This window comes from Eretmochelys imbricata, chromosome 2 (genome assembly GCF_965152235.1).
Source record: "Eretmochelys imbricata isolate rEreImb1 chromosome 2, rEreImb1.hap1, whole genome shotgun sequence".
NCBI lineage: Eukaryota > Metazoa > Chordata > Testudines > Cheloniidae > Eretmochelys > Eretmochelys imbricata.
Genome location: NC_135573.1, coordinates 24,496,120 through 24,515,847, shown reverse-complemented (window position 1 = coordinate 24,515,847; position 19,728 = coordinate 24,496,120). Strand labels below are relative to the sequence as shown.

Here is a 19,728-nt window from a genome sequence, read left to right as displayed (position 1 = left end):
ATATATTACAAAAATTGTGTTTAAGTATTTTTGTCAATAAGAACTCATTGATGTGGATGTCACAATTAACTCTTTACTCTTTCTTTTTCCATTTAGGGAATACCTGGTGCTCCTGGTGTTCCAGGTGTTATGGGAAACACTGGGCCACAAGGTGGTGTTGGACCTCCTGTAAGTAAGCTAACATAATCCTTATATATTAGCAGTCCTGTGCTATTCGGTGTCTAACCTTTGCTGTTATCCATTACAAAAGCTACACAGGACCCAGAATTGTGGTCCATTTGCTCATAAAGCCCTCACGCTGATTGCAATTAATGACTAAACGAAACATCCCATTGTTGTTTTAATTTAGGTTTTCTTTAGTTTTGTTTTGCTTTTGGTCTGACTTAAAATGTTGTGTAGAAATATATGCATGAAAGCATCAAGAAAAGACATTGTCCTTAAAGGTTAAAAGCATACAGGATGGGAATTCATATTCTGAATGTAGCCGTTTAATTTTCTTTCCATTTCAAACTACGCTAAAGAAAATAAAATGTTCCTGCTTTATTAGACTTAACACTTTCCACAAAGACGGCATTTTTTCAAAGTAGCCTGATTCTGATCTTATTTATACTGGTTTTCCACCAATGTAACACTGTTGACTTCAGTGAGTGTACTCCTGATTTACATGGGTGTAAATGACATCAGAATCAGACCCACTTTTAAACTGTAATTACAGGCTTCAACTACAGAAAATTTTGCCATTGATGTCAGTGAGAGCCCTTGGGCTCTTGATTCTGTTCAGGATCTAATGCTCAATTTTTCTACCATTTAAATGTCAATGACTTGTTTTATACATGAAAGAAAACATTTTAAGTAAAAAAAAAAAATCTATAAAATGAGGGTATAAATTCCACACTAGTTATAGTTTTGGAGTTTTTCATTTGGCCTTTTAGGTGTAGCTATTCACCTAAATATTTTGAATTCATAAATTATGAATTTAACATTTTAACATTTGTTTCCTTATGTAGCCTGCTTAAAAATATTTTTATATATCATAATGGATGTTATAATTTCATGTTCTAGAAAGTATTTGAGTCTGACATTGTCCAGCTGCACGTCTGGCTTGATTTGTAGAATACTAAATAATTTTAGATTTTTTTCAAACATCCAGTCGGCTTTGGCGATTTATACTAACAGAAGCATTTGAAATATTTGGCTAAATGGGAATATAGTGACTGATGATAAAATATAAGCGAAGATAATACACTAACACTCTATTCATCATACTCTACCAGTATAATAATGAAATGCCCAATTAAGAGATTTGGTGAGCTATAAAACTTACCTGGAACTGGAGCATTGACAATAATATAGGCACATGCTCCAGAAATTGGTCTAAATTTTTGTAAGTGCAGATATGCCTGAAGGTCATATGAGGCCAAACTCTGAGAGTGCCTGAAGTCTTACTGGAGAGGTCAAAAATGACAGAAAATCAGGGCTGCATCCACCAAAACCTACAGAATGGCCAGGTTCAAAAGCGGGTACATTTGTGCAGCAGATTTCAGTCCGCACTGCTGTTGGCCCAAGCGCCATTTTAGAGACAACCGAGGCAACAGAATACAGTGTGAAGAGAAAGGTGAATTTGGCAGCAAGGGAACAGAAGCCCCCCTGTGTTTCCAGAATATCATCCTGGCTACACTAGCTCTGAGAAAGAGACAGCACTCACAGCCATTAGGCGGGATGAGTTTTCCCAGACTCAAGGGTCAGAAATGAGGAACAGTGGAGAGACAAAAGCTGGGAAAGGTAACCGCCTGCTACTCAGTCATGGAAAGAGAAATACCTGCTGGGTGTTGACAAGGAAAGAGCATATTTAAGAGAACGTTGCTGTCCGTTCGCCAGGGTTAAATAGGGTTCTAAAACTGATTTGTTTACCTTCCTTCTTTTCACTGTAATACTCTAATATTTGGAGATTCAGACATACAGTACTTAGAACTAGAGAGAAAGGTAAGAATTAACTTTGTTTAATCTTTTAACAGGGTGCTCCTGGTGCAAAGGGGGAAAGGGGTGAGCGGGTAAGTACTCTGTAGCCATATTCAACAGCCACAAATACATTTCAATCTGACCTTCTGTCCCATAAACCCCCCACCGCAGTAATTTACATTCACTCTACTCATAGCTATGGTGAGTTTAGATCTAATCTGACAAACTTTTCTTCTTCACTGATCTCCGTCCCTCTCTCTAAATTTTAATAAAATTAAAAAAGAAAGTAACAATGTGCGTGTATCAGTGAGCATATCCCATGATCTTCTTTTGTGGTTACCATCCCCAGCCTTTTGTTTGTTGTCTGAAAACAGGAGTTTCTCATTTCCAACTCTGTTATCAACATCCCTGGGCAAGTCCCAGAGGTTCTCTGCCTCATTTTCCCCATCTGTAACATAGGGATCATAAAGACATACCTCCCACAGGCTCTCTGAGCACATTCAAGATAAAAGTGCTATAAGAGAAATGTGTGGCTATGATGGTGTTGTTATCCAGGGTGACATTCAGTCCCAGGCAATGGTGCGTGCGGTTGCTCATCAGGTGTGTGAACAGCTCATCCAAGGTAAGTAGATCAATATCTCTTATGTTCGAATTTTAGGTGGCTGTTTCTACAGCCATAGAATAGATCTGTAGCTGGTACGAAAACAAAAAGCCACCAAACAATACCTACCCTCTACTGTTTCAGAGTAGCAGCCATGTTAGTCTGTATTTGCAAAAAGAAAAGAAGTACTTGTGGCACCTTAGAGACTAACACAAGTACTCCTTTTCTTTTTACCCTCTACAGTGTATTCCCTAGGCCACCGAACAATGCCTGCCCTCTAACAGTGTATTCCCTAGGCCACCGAAGAGTACCTCCCCTCTAACAGTGTATTCCCTAGGCCACCGAACAATGCCTGCCCTCTAACAGTGTATTCCCTAGGCCACCGAAGAGTACCTCCCCTCTAACAGTGTATTCCCTAGGCCACCGAACAATGCCTGCCCTCTAACAGTGTATTCCCTAGGCCACCGAAGAGTACCTCCCCTCTAACAGTGTATTCCCTAGGGCACAGTGCCTACCCTCTAACAGTGTATTCCCTAGGCCACCGAACAATGCCTGCCCTCTAACAGTGTATTCCCTAGGCCACCGAAGAGTACCTCCCCTCTAACAATGTATTCCCTAGGCCACCGAACAATGCCTGCCCTCTAACAGTGTATTCCCTAGGCCACCGAAGAGTACCTCCCCTCTAACAGTGTATTCCCTAGGCCACCAAAGAGTACCTCCCCTCTAACAGTGTATTCCCTAGGCCACCGAAGAGTACCTCCCCTCTAACAGTGTATTCCCTAGGCCACCGAAGAGTACCTCTCCTCTAACAGTGTATTCCCTAGGCCACCGAACAATGCCTGCCCTCTAACAATGTATTCCCTAGGCCACCGAAGAGTACCTCCCCTCTAACAGTGTATTCCCTAGGCCACCGAAGAGTACCTCCCCTCTAACAGTGTATTCCCTAGGCCACCGAACAATGCCTGCCCTCTAACAGTGTATTCCCTAGGCCACCGAACAATGCCTCCCCTCTAACAGTGTATTCCCTAGGCCACCGAACAATGCCTCCCCTCTAACAGTGTATTCCCTAGGCCACCGAACAATGCCTGCCCTCTAACAGTGTATTCCCTAGGCCACCGAACAATGCCTCCCCTCTAACAGTGTATTCCCTAGGGCACAGTGCCTACCCTCTAACAGCCTGTACCCACGGCCACCAAACAGTACCTACCCTCTAAGGCCACTGAAGACTACATACTTTCTAACAGAGTATTTCCTAGACAACCAAACAATACCTATCCTCTAGCAGCGTATACTGTATACCACTGAACAGTATCTACTCTCTAATAATATATACCCTATGCCACCGAACAGGGCCTACCCTCTAACAGCATATACACTTGGCCACCAAAGAGTGTCTGCCCTCTAACAGTGTATATTCTAGGCTACCTAAGAGTATACACACTATACTTCTCCACCCACAAGTACACACTTTATCATCACCACAACTAGCATATATCACAGACCACATTCTTAACTTCTCCCTCTTAGGACGAGAGCCTTCCAGCACCCCTTTCACCAACCTACTCCCTTCAAACACCCCTGAGCCAGATTATCCACTTTGTCCTGAATTTGGTGGAATCTTTCCCCCCACAGGTCACATGGCCAGATATAATTCAATTCTGAACCAGATTCCAAGTCAGTCTGTCTCAGAACGAACTATCCCAGGACCTCCTGGCGAGCCAGGTCGACCAGGATCTCCTGGGTCACAGGGAGAACAAGGAGCACCAGGAAGACCTGGATTTCCAGGCAATCCTGGCCAGCCAGGAAGACCAGGAGAAAGAGGTAGGCTGAATACTTAAAATGTATGGTAATATATATCACCATGTTGCCATAATATGATTACTTTACTTACCTGACTTAATTTTAACATGTGAACATAGTTTTCTCTCTAGTTAAGAGCTGGTCCTAAGCTGCAATGTTTGGGTAACACTGAAAGCTATGGAAACTGCCAATCACCAAGTTAATGCAACCTTTTACAGAGTGTGATTGGGTAGAATCACATTTGGGATTGATACAACCGCTGCTAAGGATTGATGATCATATGAAGATGTACATGGTGCAAGAGGTTTGCCTTTTTGCAGAATTCTGGGGTTGTGGAAGTTTACAGCTCCAAACGTGTTCCATTTTGAAATCTGGTTTTTGCCCTCCACCATCCAAATGAAGGCACTACTGTATAGTCAAAAGAATATCAGCTTCAAAACTGGTAGGTTAGTTCTGGGGAAAAGGTAGAATTTTCTTACTAAATTTGAAATGAATTAGACTAAAGGTTCCTAAATTATAATACCATAATGACACACATTGATCAGATGGGGAAGGAGTGTACTGTTTGAGACAGGAGGGCAGGATCAGGGTCAGATGGTGAAAAGGCGAGGATAATGAAAAAGGTGGGGGCAAAACAACACAAAATTAAATGAAATTTTGCAGTTAACCAGCCACTTGCCAAATTTCCCCTTCATCCTTTTACCTATATTTATATGACGTCCCTTTGCCCCCTCCTCAGTCCGTTTTGTCTAATTAAATAGCAAACTCTGTGGGGCCTGACTTTGTTCCAAACTGTGAGACATCTGGCATGCTTTGGTGTACTTTATAAATAATAACAGTAGCCTCAAAATGGCACTGTGAGACTAAATCAGTCAGTGACTGTGAAATGCTTTGAGATCCTCACAGGGAAGGCACTACTGAAGAGCCAAGAATCATTGTTCTTATAATTACAATAACCAATAAGTGGCATTTTAAAAAATTTGGTCCAATGGCTGTTCACATCCTGGAGCTTAATAGGTCACGTGTCCTGTTTGGTAGCCAGAAAACTAATATTATATTGTTCTGAGGAGAACACTTTTGAGTGACCTTTGAACTTGCCACCCTTCCTCCCCCACAAGTCTCTAAGCCCTCAAGGCCATAATTCGAATGACCCTACTGTAAGAGGAGATGAGATTTAGAGTGCAAGCTTGTCAGCGATGGATTTCTGTGCGCAAGATGAACGATAGACATTGTTCCAAGCTATTGGGAAAGAGGGAGGAGGGGACAAGAATGGAGGGAGATGGGAAGATGAAACAAACAGGGGACTGACTGAAACTGGATGAGTGAGAGAAAACCAATGTGGGCTGCAGGAGAGCTGCCTCCATAATGTAAATCTTTGCACCATTTAAACAGTTTCTTAGAGTATGCAGAAATTGCACAGGGGTTAAGCCCATTTATATTAACAAAATGAAGGACAAATAATGCTATTGATTGTAAAAATTAATCTGCAAGAAACAGCACAGACAAGACAGCTAGTGCAGAAATGATGGAGAACTTAGAAGTAATAGTTCATGATGACAAAATATTGCCCAAGAATGAGGCCCGCCCACTCATTATTGCTGTGGATGCAACAGCTGCTGCAGTAGAAGATACACTTTGGGAGGGAGCTTTTGTTAATTTGGATTTGGAAATAAAACAAGGCTCCATTAAGCATGCTGTCAACCACTGTTAGTCCTCATAGGCTTTTACTAGATGTGATGAATGCATACTGTCTCAGTGTGCCCACTGGCTAAAACTAGACTGTTTTAAGGATTGGGATCAAATGATGAGCAACTGCAGATATGGTGTCCTTCTGAATGGGCAGTTCAGCAAAGCACACGCCCTCAAGGATGGTCTACCTCAAGGATCCGTGCTGGCTCCTTTACTGTTCAACATCTACATTAGGGACTTACCCAACACAATTTTGTGTAAGTTCATTTATGCTGATGACATTGCTCCTGCTGTATAAGGCAAAGCACTCTCCACCATCGGCAATGCCCTCTCCACTGACCTCAGGATAATGACAGAATATTTTCAGTACAGGAAGCTCCACCCCAACTCCTCCAAAACCTTGGTAGTAACTTTTCACCTAGACAACAAAGCTGCCAAGAACAACGTAATGTCATCTTTTTGTGGTCAATGGGTCTGAAATGAGCCCTTGGATGCAACCTTAGAAAGACGGTTGACTCTTAATCCCCATCTGGAAAAGATACATGAAAAGATAAAGGCAAGGTCTAGCCTTGTCTGAAAACTTGCAGGCACAATATAGGGTGCCGGTGCACCCACACTTCGAACAGTGACTATAGCACTGGTATACTCAGCCACTGAAGATTGTGCACCAGTCTGGGTGGGCAGCTCACATTCAAAATCTCTGGATGTGCATCTTAATTCCATGATGAGAATCATAACTAGAACATTAAAATCAACACCTGTTCAATGGTTGCCCACTCTTGCACATATACCCCTATCCAAAATCTGGAGAGACACAAGTACAGCTCATGAGTACAACGAAACTGTGGTCAACCTGAATTTACCAATTCATGAGGCCCTCCATAACCTTATGAAAACACATCTGAAATCTTGCACGCCTTTTGGGGATTGAGTTAAAGCTCTTAAAATGTCCCCATTCAATCCTCATCCACGTTGGAGAGAAATCTGGGATAATGCTAATGTCCCAAACACACACTTGACTGCCAACCCCACAAAAGAACTTCCAGGCTTCAACCTGCCCTGGAATCAATGGTCCACATTGAACCATTTTAGAACATTGCATGGCAGATGCTGTCATCTCTCACACCTTCGGGAGATGATAGGCAAGGCACAGTGTGACTGTGAACACCAGTCAGAAACTGTAGACTACATTTTAAATCAGTGCCTGCTTTGGTCGTTCGCAGGTGGCATCTCAGACCTACATCAAGCATCTCCCAAAGCTGTCTCACTAATCTGGACATAGTCACTGGAACATCACTAATCGTCTCTCTCATGAAAGAAGAAGTACTGTCATGGGGAGAAACTACTGGATAGTAAAGGACTCTTTAATCTAACAGAGAAACAAGAACCAATGGCTGGAAGCTGAAGCCAGAAAAAATCAAACTAGAAATTAGTCACAAATTTCTAACAGTGAGGGTGACTAATCATTGGAACAAACTACCAGTGGAAGTGGTGGATTTGCAATCTCTTGATATTTTTAGATTAGGTTGGGTTGCTTTTCTGGAAAATATGCTGTAGCCAAACACAAGTTATTGGGCTCAATATAGGGGCAACTGTGTGAAATTTAATGGCCTGTGATACACAAGTTGTCATACCTGATGATCTAATTGCCCTTTTAAACTCTATGAATGTTTGGATCTAGGAATTCCACCCCCAACAGAAAATTCTGGAGAAATCTTCACAAGATGGCATTTCCCCCTCTTTGGCTCCCTCTTATGAGTTTTACAATTGGAGGAGGCTGTCTTAGCCTTAGCTTTTACTCAGGAAGGGATTTAGATCACAAGCAACCTGAAGTAGATTAATTTTCCTATGCTCTGCTGTGCTGTTTTGGGTGTTTGCCATGCAGATGACTTCAGTGAGAGTTTGCCTGAGTAAAGACTAAATAAAATCCAAGTGAAGACCTCAGAGTTTAGCCCACAGTGTACATAGTTTCTCAGTTTGAATAGTCATGTTTCAAATTTGCCATTGCTTATTGATATAATTTCACCTGGTGTATATGTGTATGTGAAGGAATAATAATTCAGTGTGGGAAGAGTTGTGGTTTGAAACCTCTTGTGGCAGTTGCTTTCTGAAGCACCATATTATTGCTGGCTTAGTGTAAGCTTAAAATGGGGCTTATACTAAATAACCACATAGATTCCAGATGTTTACTGCAGGCAAGTCTTTTACAGTTTTCATGAACAAAGCAATGAACTCGTGCAGACTTTGCCTGCTGCATGTGCCAGCATTTGCTTCCAGAACAAACACGTACTACTATTGTTTGCAGTGAGGCAAGGTGGGTGAGGTAATATCTTTCATTGCCCCAGCTTCTGTTGGTGAAAGAGACAAGCTTTTGAGCTACACAGAGCTCTTCTTCAGATCCAGGAAAGGTACTCAGAGTGTCACGCTAAATACAAGGTGGAACAGATTGTTTAGGCTCCGTCTCCACTTGCAGAGTTTTTGCGCTGTCAGTTTCACCAGTGATAGGGAACTGGTAAAAGAAAAGCGCTGGTTTGTGTTCTCACTTACTTCCACAGGCGTCAGATCGTGTTCACATCTGCAGGACTTCCATCGCCGATGAGAGCAGGGCACTGAGGGCAGCTATCCCACAGTGCAGCTCTCTCCATTTTGAGGATAGGTCTTGTGGGGGGGAGGGTGATCGTGGGGCATCCTGCGTCCCTGCACAGCTTCCTCTCTCCAAACACTGATCAGCTCCAGTAGCTCAGCATTGCCTCAAGCAGGGGATCCTTTGCTCCATGGAGCAGCCATTGTCACCTGGCCAGATGATAAGTGAGCACTTGCCAAGAAAACAGGAAGGGGAGTTTCAGAGTTCCTGGGGCTTTACAGGGAGAGGGGCAGACGTCTGTTTACCTGGTGTCAGAGCAGCAGAGCTGCTAAAAGCTGTGTAAACAGGAAGAACATGTCTTCACTTGCACATCACCGCAGAAGTATCACTGGTAAGAATTGAATGCCTCTCGTGGAGGTGGTGTTCTTTTTGTGGTGAAATTCTGAGTTTCACCGCAAAAAGTCATTGGCAAGTGTAGACACTTCCACAGTTTTTGCACAGAAAAGGACTTTTTGCGCTTTACATGGCAAGTGTAGACATGACCTTAGCATAAGTGATTAACATGTTTTCTAATAGACCATCCAAGCTGAAGTGGCCCGTTAACAACTCTGCAGTCATAGGACAAAAAAAGGGGAGTTAGTGGGTTACAGACTGTTATAATAAGCCATAAATCCAGTGTCTTTTATTGAGATATAGTGTTTAATGTCTAGCAAAGTTATGAATTTAAGCTTCCATGCTTGTCTTTTGAAAGTGTTGTACAGGTTTCCTTTGAGGATGAGGATTGAAAGGTCAGATATGGTGATCCACAGGAGATAGGGTGTTTTTGTCTTTTATCATTTTTCTGTTTGTTCACTTGGGACTGTAGTGATTGTCTGGTTTCACTCACATAATTGTTATTGGGGCATTTAATGCACTGGATGTGATACATCACATGTTGTGATAGGCATGTGTAGGGTTCATGGATCTTGAAAGGGCCCAGGGATCTTGGGGAGGGGGGGTATTGATCATCATAGCCGTGGAGGAATGTCTGCAGGTTTTGCATCTGTTATTATGGCAGGATCTGGCGAGACTTGGAGTTGGTGAGCCCAGGGAGGAGCTTGCTGTGGGGAGCTTGCTTCTAATGATGAGCTTTGAGAGGCTGGGAGGTTGTTTGAAGGCCAGAAGTGGGGGTTCAGGAAATATTTCTTTCAGGATGTGGTCCCCATCAAGTATGGGTTGTAATTGTTTGATGACACCCTGTATGGGTTCCAGTTTGGGGTGGTAGGTGATAACTAAGCCCTGGTCTACACTAGGTGGGGGTTTCAATCTAAGTTACGCAACTTCAGCTATGTGAATAACGTAGCTGAAGTCGAGTACTTAGACCTACTCACCGTAGTGTCTTCACTACAGTGCGTCGACTGCTGCTGCTCCCCCGTCGACTCTGCCTGCACCTCTCGCGGTGGTGGAGTACAGAAATCGACGGGAGAGTGCTCGGGGGTCGATTTATCCCATCTAGACTAGACGCAATAAATCAATCCCCTCTGGATCGATCGCTGCTCGCCGTTAGTGGGTGAGGTTGGAGCAGGGGTGGGCAAACTTTTTGGGCTGAGGGCTGCATCTGGGTGGGGAAATTGTATGCAGGGCTGGGGCAGGGGGTTGGGGTGTGGAAGGGAATGTGAGGTGTGGGAGGGGGTGCGGTGTGCAGGAATGGGCTCAGGGCAAGGGATTGGGGCAGAGGAGGTGTGCGGGGTGTATGAGGGGGCTCAGGGAAGGGGGTTGGGGTGCAGGAGGGGTGCAGCATGCAGGAGGGGCCTCATGGCAGGGGTGCAGGAGGGGTGCAGGGTGCGGCAGGGGGTTGGGGTGCAGGAGGGGTGCAAGGTGCAGCAGGGGGCTTAGGGCAGGGAGTTGGGGGGGCGGGGTCCAGGAGGGGTTCGGGCTCTGGCCTGGCGCCGCTTACCTAAAGCGGCTCTGGGGTGGCAGTGGCATGCACTGGGGCCAGGGCAGGCTCCTTACCTGCCTGCCTGCCCTGGCACCATGCCGCGCCACTCCAGGAAGCAGCTGAAACCACGTCCCTGGGAGCTGCAAGGTGCGGTGCCTGGAGGCAAGGGCAACGCACGGAGCCCTCTGCCTGCCCCCACGCCCCGGGGCCTCAGGCACTTGGTGCCGGCTGCTTCTGAGAGCGGCACGGGACCTGTGGCACCATAGGGGGCAATCCCACGGGCCGGATCCAAAGCCCTGAGGGGCCGGATCCAGCCCGCGGGCCATAGTTTGCCCACCCCTGGGTTGGAGGGTTGTTTTCTTTTTTTCTGTATTGAAGCAGGTTTTCTTGAGGTATTTGTGTGGCCCATTCCATGATGCAATCTACTTCTCTAGTGGGGAGTCCTTGTTTGATAAAGGTAATTTTAAGTGTGTTAAGGCAGTGGTTCCCAACCAGGGGTCTGGAGCCCTGTAGGGGACTGCGGGCAGGTTTCAGGGGATCTGCTAAGCATGGCCAGCATTAAATTCGCTATGGCCCAGCACAGAAAGCCAATGTCCTGCTGTGCAGGCCTGCAGTCTGGGGCCCTAAGCCCCACCACCCAGGGCAAAAGCCGAAGCCTGAGCAACTTAGCTTTGCGGTGTCCACTGTGGGGAGGGCCCCGGGTAATTGTCCTGCTTGCTACCCCTTAACACTGGCCCTGGCTTTTATATGCAGAAAAACAGGTGTTGTGGCACAAGAGGGCCATGGAGTTTTTATAGTAGTTAAGGTATGTATCCTGTATTTTTTCCTTGGAGTATATTCTGTGATATCTGAGTGCCTGGCTGTAGATAACAGATTTCTTGGTGTGTTTGGGGTTGTTACTGGATCTGTAAAGGTAAACGTGGTGATCTGTGGGTTTCTTGTGCATAGTTGTCTGGAGGGTTCTATTGTTGAAGTCAATTGTGGTGTCCAGGAAGTTGATGCTGGTGCAGGAGTGTTCTAGACAGAGTTTGATAACTGGGTGATGGTTCTTGAAGTTGAGATGGAAATCTGAGGGATTTTAGGTCATCAGTCCAGAGAATAAAAATATCATTGATATATCATTGGTTTCATGGTGTGTTCGTCCAGAAATTCTTCCTCAGTGTGGCCCATGATGAGGTTGGCATACTAGGGAAGCATCCAAGTACCTAATGCTGTTCTCATATTTGGACAAAGTGTTTGTTGTTGAATGTGAAAATTATGACTGCAGAGTTAATGAGCCACTTCACCGTGAATGATCTCCGAGAAAGTATGTTAACTACCTCTGCTAAACAGTCTGTTCCACCTTGTATTTAGCTGTGACACTTTCCCGGACCTGAAGAAGAGCTCTGTGTAATCTTGAAAGCTTGTCTCTCTTACCAATGGAAGTTGGTCCAATAAAAGATATTGACTCACCCACCTTGTCGCTCTCATGTACTACTGTGGCACTGTAAATGCATTTGCCTTGCTGTAGTACCCACAACAAAGCTAACAGAGTGCAATGGAGGGTTTAGTCCCCTTTTTTGCAGCTACCATGGCACATCAACTGTCTCAGTAATACCTAGAAAATATTTTGCATTTGGAATCCAGAGCTAAAATTTGGCACAAGGAATTCATTTTTAAAAGCAGGAGGAATTCAGCCCCTGATCATGTAAGTATTGTTTAGCATGCTTCTGAGGCAGGCTCCCACAGGAATTAACATGTGGGTTGTATCAATCTGGGACTACTTCCCACATATACTGTACAATAAAACCATTCACACAAGGTGTCTCATAGCATTTCACAAAGAAATTGAAGGTTACATAGTAACCAAATGCTAGATTTCAAAGAGAAGTCTTCAGCTCAGATGTATGAAAGGGATAGAACTTCAGGAGCCCTGAGACCAGCAGGCAAAATATTGCTTTGCAAAGAAGTGCAGAAGAAAGAACACTGGGGCAAAATTTTCAAAAGTGCCTGAGTGACTTAGGAGCTTAAGTCCCATTGCCTTGCAATAGGATTGGGGATTCTAGGACCTAAGTTACTCTAAGAATGGGACTTAGGCACTTTTGAAAATTTTACCCTGGCCATTTGTGACTTTAAACAATGGGATAAATGCTAACGCCTGTTCTAAGGAGCTTAGTAAGCTGAGGGAAAAATATCAAATAAGCAAAACAGAACCCAGCTGTTGGTCATGATAAGAGCAAGACTTCAAAGATGAACATGACATCATCCTGGAAGCCAGTGTGAGGACTCTGGAGTAGGAGTTGCATGCTAAGTGGTCAGAATCCTGGCTGTTGAATTGCTATGATAGTTTGCAGATACATTTTGGCAGGCAATTCAGGAAATGAAGAATTACAGTAATCAAGTCTAGCTGTTATAGAGGCGTGAATTCCAATCTCCAGGTCAGGGCTGCAGGGATTGGGGTGTACTCTGGTAATATTTCTCAAATGATAAAAGGAACATTTGGTAACACGTTTAACACGTTCTGACACAGGCCTTAGTCTAATGTTACCCCCAGATGTAGAAGAAACGGCACTGCATTACAGCCATCAAGTGGCGAGGCGGCCACAGGCACTGAATTTAATTGCTGCGCACAGCTAAAAAGAAGCATTTCATTTTTAATGGTAGTGAGTTTTTAAAAGATTTTGACTTCCATAAATTCATGGGTGAGACATAAAGACTTAAATCTGCAAAGGGATTTAGGCACATAAATCCAAAATTTCAAACTAATCCGTGCTCAGCTGGTGCCTACATTCCCTAGGTGCGTACATTTCTGCTGGTAAAATCCCTAAGGTGCCCAAATTTCTACTGCTGGGCACATGCACAGCTACCTTGGTCCTGATGCTCGAGTGCCTAAGCCCCAGGGGGATCCTCAAACTAGGCAGTGCCCCACCTATCTAGCATAAGGCCTTGCACAAAATGATGGTATGGGTAGTGGAAAGTTGAACAGTTTCAACAGGAGAGATTGAGAGAGACCTTTCCCAGGGTACTCCTATAGCCCAGTGTCTTGGGTTCCAATCTCTGAGATGAGACTTGGGTTCAAATCTCTGCCCCACATCTGGTAGAGGGGGGATTTGAACTTGTGTGTGAGTGCTCCAACCACTGGGCTAACAGTTGTAAGCGGGGGCTGCTGGATCCTCATTTATTATTTATTTTATAGAAAGGATTTTGGTGCCTAACTCCATGAGAAGCGTGTGACACTATCTCAGGGTGCTCAGGACTGAAAGACACCCTGTTACTAACCTGCCTGAGAGAGAGACTCGTTTGTGAATAACTAGTTGTCAGGTCCCTGACACCACCAGGCTGTTAGCCACCCAAACAACATCCTCAGAGCTCTGCCAGCCCCTCCTTTGCCTTGCAGATAAATAATAGGTGCGCCCCAAACCCTGACCCCCTCTGAAAGCATCCCCCTGTAGTATCCAGCCCCTGTCACTGGACACACTAATTTACCAGATTCCCTGTTCCCAAGGGAATAAACATAGCTTAATTGGTACAACTCAGGATTAGGTCTTTTAAAACACAACACGACAAAGATATATTTATAGTGAAACAACCATATGTTTGTTGTCAAAGATTAAGATTTAAGAGCTACCGAGTAAGGTTAGGTTTCAGAGTAGCAGCTGTGTTAGTCTGTATCCGCAAAAAGAAAAGGAGGACTTGTGGCACCTTAGAGACTAACAAATTTATTTGAGCATAATGAAAGCTTATGCTCAAATAAATTTGTTAGTCTCTAAGGTGCCACAAGTCCTCCTTTTCTTTTGCGAGTAAGGATAATAGAAACAAAAATAATGACATATAAAACAAGAAGTATAACATGCTTCTTAGAGTCTACAATTCATTTTCTTTAAACAGTCTAAAATTCTTGTCTGACATAGTTTCTCAGTAGGGTGACCACCCAAGCTAATTTTAAGGGATGCTCCTTGACCATTTTAAACATTAAATGGCAGTTTATGATAATTGCATTGTATACTCGAGGGGAGTAAAAACATACACTTGAGAGCAAAATACATGATATGTGAAGGGAAATGGTGTTTCCTTAAAATGTCCCTTAAAGTAAAGCACTGTCCCTTATTTTTCATGTGCTTTCCCCTATTTCCTTCCAGTAAAGGTGGTCACCCTATCTCTCCCCTAAAGCTTTCTTGCTGTGTTTCCAACCAGGACAGGTTGGGAATCCCATTTTCATTAATGTAATCACACTGCCCAATTACATCCTCAAGTGCAGGATAACAGGGTGCTGTCCCTGTCCCCCAGGTATAGTCCAATATATCTTTGAAGGCAGCGCACCCCCGAGCCCAGAGAAAGCTCTTTTCCCCCTGCTATTCTCCTCCTGTTACGTCTCACCACCTTCAGCTCAGAAGGGTGATTGTGAATGAGCCAATACTCAATTTATATTTCAACAGACAGACCATTTCAGCTGGTCTGGCAGGAAACCAGTTTTTCATTGGGAGTAATACCTTGATACAAACAGTCAGGGCATTCTGTCAGTGCATAGCCATAACTTTTTTAAACCTCAGGATACTGAGCTAGTTGGACCATTATTTGGACCTAGTATGGCGGTTCTTAGGGTATTTTCTTATGTTGGGATAGCTGCTTTATAGCAAGTGTATGAAAGGATGCTCTAGGTGTAGTTCAGGCGATATTAATGTAGGGCTTTTTCTAGCCTACTTGCTATGTGGTCTCCTGTGACATAGATCAGATACTGAGTTGATGTTTTCAGGGCAGTTCAGCCATGTTGGAAGGGGTGGGCGTGGAGGTACCTAACTCACCTGCTGTGGCAGGAGGGACATCAGAGCTGCATGGAACTGGCGACCTCAGACTGGGCCTTATTACCTGTTCTTGGGACCAGATTCTGTGCCTTCTTTCCATTGCTCTTAAAGGGGCTGCAGTGGCCCCCTGAGGATTCCTGCCAGTGCAAGGGTGGTATAGGACCAGCACAGGCCCTGCTTTAGGGGCAGGGAGTTGGTGAAGCACAAAATGGCCTGGCTGTTCTGGGCTGCAGCGCACTACAGAGACAGCTGTGGCCAGCTGGGGCTTGCTCTTAATTTATTCCAGAGGCTGCATTGGAGCAGACTGGAAGTAGCGAGGCGCAAAGCCACCTTTGCTGGCCCCCTGCTGCACCTTCTCTGCTGATCCTCCGGGGCAGTGTGGCCTATGCTTCCTCTCTTTCTACCCTGCTGGTGCCATACTGGCAGCAGGCCTAGGAAAGTTGTGACCCCCCTTTGGTAGACTGTCTGTAGCAGGAAGGAGAGCTAGGATCCCCCACTTTCAATACCAAACACCAGTCTGTGGAAAGATGACTGAGACAAGCAGCCAGTTTATAAAGACCCATGTTAAAGCTGTTGTTCTGATTGTTAATATTTCAATAGGTTTACCAGGCGAGAAAGGAGAAAGAGGCAACCCAGGTGTTGGAACACAAGGGCCCAGAGGCCCACCAGGGCCTGCAGGTAAAGTTATTGTTCTCCAGAGCTCTTAAGGTTAACACACAGCTGTAACCCATCCTAGTATTTGCAGGCCAGTTGAGATTCTCAGGGGTCTGTCTAGCACCTTGCAGGCTTAGGCAGCAGGACCCTTAGTGTCCCAAATCTACGTTGGGCACCTCAGTGTCACAATGCTTGTGTCATGACATCACAACCCAGCATAACATGATGACACTGTGTCAGTCACACACATATTCTCCCTTTGCCTACAATAAACCACTTGTCCAAAGGACATGTGCTTTTGTGGAATAAGGGATTGATGACCAGGAGTGGCTATATTTGGTTTCTTATTGAAACATTTATGACTGCTGGAAAGGTTTATACTTAGTTCACGATAAAATATACAGGGTGAAATCCTGGCCCAGTAGACATCAATGGAAAAAACAGATTTGACTTCAGTAGAGCCAGGATTTCCCCCACTGAATATATTGCTAGAAAGGCAGAGTATTCCAGGTGTGACTAACCTCCCCGAAGAGTTACCTGACACTTGGTGCAATCTGCTGAGCCTTGACTGCAAAAGATTTGCTTATCAGAAGTATTATAATAAACTTTCAGGATAAAAAAACTCTCTGTGGTAGGGATGACTTAGCAGTATCCAGAGAGGATGTGAGGCTTAGCAGCAGTAGGGTAATCACCCAAAACTCTTCCCAGTTTGCTGGGGGAGTTTTAAGGAGTTCCCAGGAATCCCTTCCTCTTTAGTTAAGCTGTCTCCCTGGGTATTTACAGCACTCTCGGAGCCATGGTATCCTAGCAGGTGCTTCCAGTGCTGCCAGGATGTTCTAAAGGCAGTGCTTTTACTGAGGATGATAGTTATTTGTTTCATGCATGTACTTTATGCAGGACCTTCTGGTGAAAGTCGAACTGGCAGCCCAGGGCCACCAGGATCCCCAGGCCAACGAGGCCCAGCTGGTCATACAGGTGTTCCTGGTCCACAGGGTCCTTCTGGCCCACCTGGTTACTGTGATCCTTCTTCTTGTGCTGGGTATGATGTGGGAGGTGAGTACATTTCTTCAGTGTAAATAGTCTTTATCCAGCCTTTAGGAGTCAGCTTTGTAGAAGGGATGGGATGAGAAGGAAGTGTAGTGCCTTTACCAACAGCCAAAGTAAGATGGAGGCCTTTGATTAAAACCTTGCACTAAAATGTGATACCCCTTGAAAAGCTATAGGTCTATTTCTGTTCTAATTTATGGATTTACACTAAGAGAAGAGTGTAACAGAGTAAGAAACAAGAAAATTCACATCAAATCCAGAAGGCCTATACCATGAATGAAGCGTATCAGTATTGTCATGTGTGTGTTTGTGGCACTGTCCGATTGTATGCGTCCACTACCTGTCAAGTGAATGTTTTATTTGTTGAGTCTCCATTTTCTAATGTTTGTGACAGTGGAGTCTTGTAGTCTTTGAAACATATTACCCAATTTCCTCATTCATGTGCTTCTATATAGCATGAAAGCATGAACTCTACTAAACAAAAACTACTGTAACCTGAAAGAAGGACGCACGTGCTCATCAATAACCAATGAAACAATCCAGAAAACAGGATCTTTTCTAAAATCCTTTCTGTAAAATTTAGGGATCCTGTATTGTAATATTTTCCATTATAATATATAGAGGCAATGGAAGGAAATTAACAGGAATTATGACACAGTCATGATACTGGACTTTAATTTTAATTTTCTGTTTTAGTAAGCTATTAGTCACTACAAATGTAATACATGAGACAGCTTAGTTTGTATGTTTTACTAATCTGTATGTTTTTGTTGTTCGTCTCTTCCCATCCTTTTCTCCTCTCTACCCCCACCCTCTATTGTTCATTTCCTATTTTAAGGCCCCATCCCTTACAATGGCTTCCACTCCAGAAGGTGAAAGGCTCATTCTGGTTGCATTTTTCCTTTCATTTGGCTGAAGGTCAGAAATGATACTGAGCTGCCCTATACTTTACATCAACAATATTGTCCGCCACTAACAGACTTGGTGTTACTGCTGTATATGCACTTAGCTTCCTTGTCCTGTTAAAATTAAAATTTGCCTGACCTTTTCTGTCCATTAATGATAGATTCTAGGACATAATTGGAATCTGATAAAGCAGACAAATTGCTTTAATATATAATAAGCACAATGGTGTAATTTTTGGTGATGATTTCCAACTAACTTGGCTGTCGAGTGGTAGGTTTGTTTCCAATCTCTCCTGCTTATTGTGTTAAATGTTTTCAGTTTCTTTTTGTGAATTAAATGTATTGTATTTAAAGAGATGTAATATTCCAATTTCCTAATTATTACTTTAATTTTCTGCTCCCCTCCTTTTGTGCTAACCATATAAATACTCTCGCTGGTGGTGGGTCAAGGTGGATACGGTGATTCAACTGATCAAGACATCCCTGTAGTGCAATTGCCACATAACTCCTACCAAATCTATGACCCAGAGGAACTTTATGATGGTGAGCAACAGCAGTATATAGTTCCTGGGTCCTACCCCCAACCAGCCCAATATCCCCAGTCCTCCTATCCAGAACCTCATCTTGCTCAACCAGAGTTTACTCCTGTTCAGGAAGAGATGGAAGCCATTGAAGTGAGATCTCCTGGAATTAGTCGTTTCAGAAGGCAAATATCAAAAAGAAGTGTGAACACTCCAATACGTAAGAGGGCAATTAAAAAAAATACTTAAGGAACTGTTAAAAGGGAAAATTTATGTGCATATATATTTAGGCTTGTGTCCAGTTGCCTAAATTATCATAATGGAAAATGGTTACAGGCTCATATGTTAAAGGGAAAAAAATTGTACACAGCCACCACAAAAGAACAAATAATGGTAATTATGTTGCATGCCAGAAACTATTAGTATTTTAGTGGGTTGGTGCTAGAAGATTAAAAGGTCATTTACAGACCTTTGAGACTCTTGTGTACTGTTTGACACATTATTCAAACTGTATCTAAAAAAAAAAGGCATCACAATAGCTGGTTTAATTAAGACAATTCAGAAAAGTTAATTCAGTAGTATTTTGCTGTCCATGTTTCTCCATATGATTTGTTCCATTAATATTTTGATAAATTGTTTTCTTAACAGAGTAACCTTACTTAATTCACCACTGAAGACACTGCATATTCACTAGGTTTCCTTATACCTGGCTGTTACATCCCTTCACAAAGAAGTCTTATGTTAATGGAATTTTTTTCACAGTATCTATTCAAAATACACAAAGTTCTATGGGAACATGCTGATAATTTATTGTGAACCTATTTCAATTGTTTTGTATGCAAATAAAAGTTGCACACTTTTATAAGTAAACATTCCATTTTGTTGATTTTAGCTCCAAATATTTGGACTAAACTTCAGATGGCAGCGTGTAAAGGCAGAATATAGACACTTTCTCAATACAACACTTAAGGACCTATTATTTTTGCCTTCAGTATAGTATCATAATGACAAAAGAAGTAGGATGGGACACTTGTTTGTTTTGCTCTACAAAATGCACACAGTTGAAATTAAATTTGTATTTATTACTTGAAAACTACTAGTGTAAGATGAAATATGAATAAGACAACAGAATGTGAAATATACAGCACGTGGACACTGGATATTGCATATGGGTACCAAATTAGTAGCAAAGGCCTGGAATCTGTAACTGCAAAACAACTTGGACAGCTAATCATGGCACAGTGCAACCACTCAAGACACAAATCAATT

The 19,728-nt window shown here is 43.5% G+C and overlaps 1 protein-coding gene across 1 annotated transcript in view; it reads left to right on the top strand.

The window, feature by feature from the left end:
* The window catches only part of COL14A1 (collagen type XIV alpha 1 chain), a 167,747-nt gene extending 149,039 nt beyond the window's left edge, over nt 1-18,708 (top strand). The window contains exons 41-47 of the mRNA XM_077808839.1: nt 97-168; nt 2,016-2,051; nt 2,515-2,581; nt 4,193-4,381; nt 15,933-16,010; nt 16,884-17,039; nt 18,389-18,708. Of these exons, the coding sequence (XP_077664965.1) occupies nt 97-168; nt 2,016-2,051; nt 2,515-2,581; nt 4,193-4,381; nt 15,933-16,010; nt 16,884-17,039; nt 18,389-18,708 (918 nt within the window). The remainder of the gene's footprint in view (nt 1-96; nt 169-2,015; nt 2,052-2,514; nt 2,582-4,192; nt 4,382-15,932; nt 16,011-16,883; nt 17,040-18,388) is intronic.
* The last annotated feature ends 1,020 nt before the right edge of the window (nt 18,709-19,728 follow it).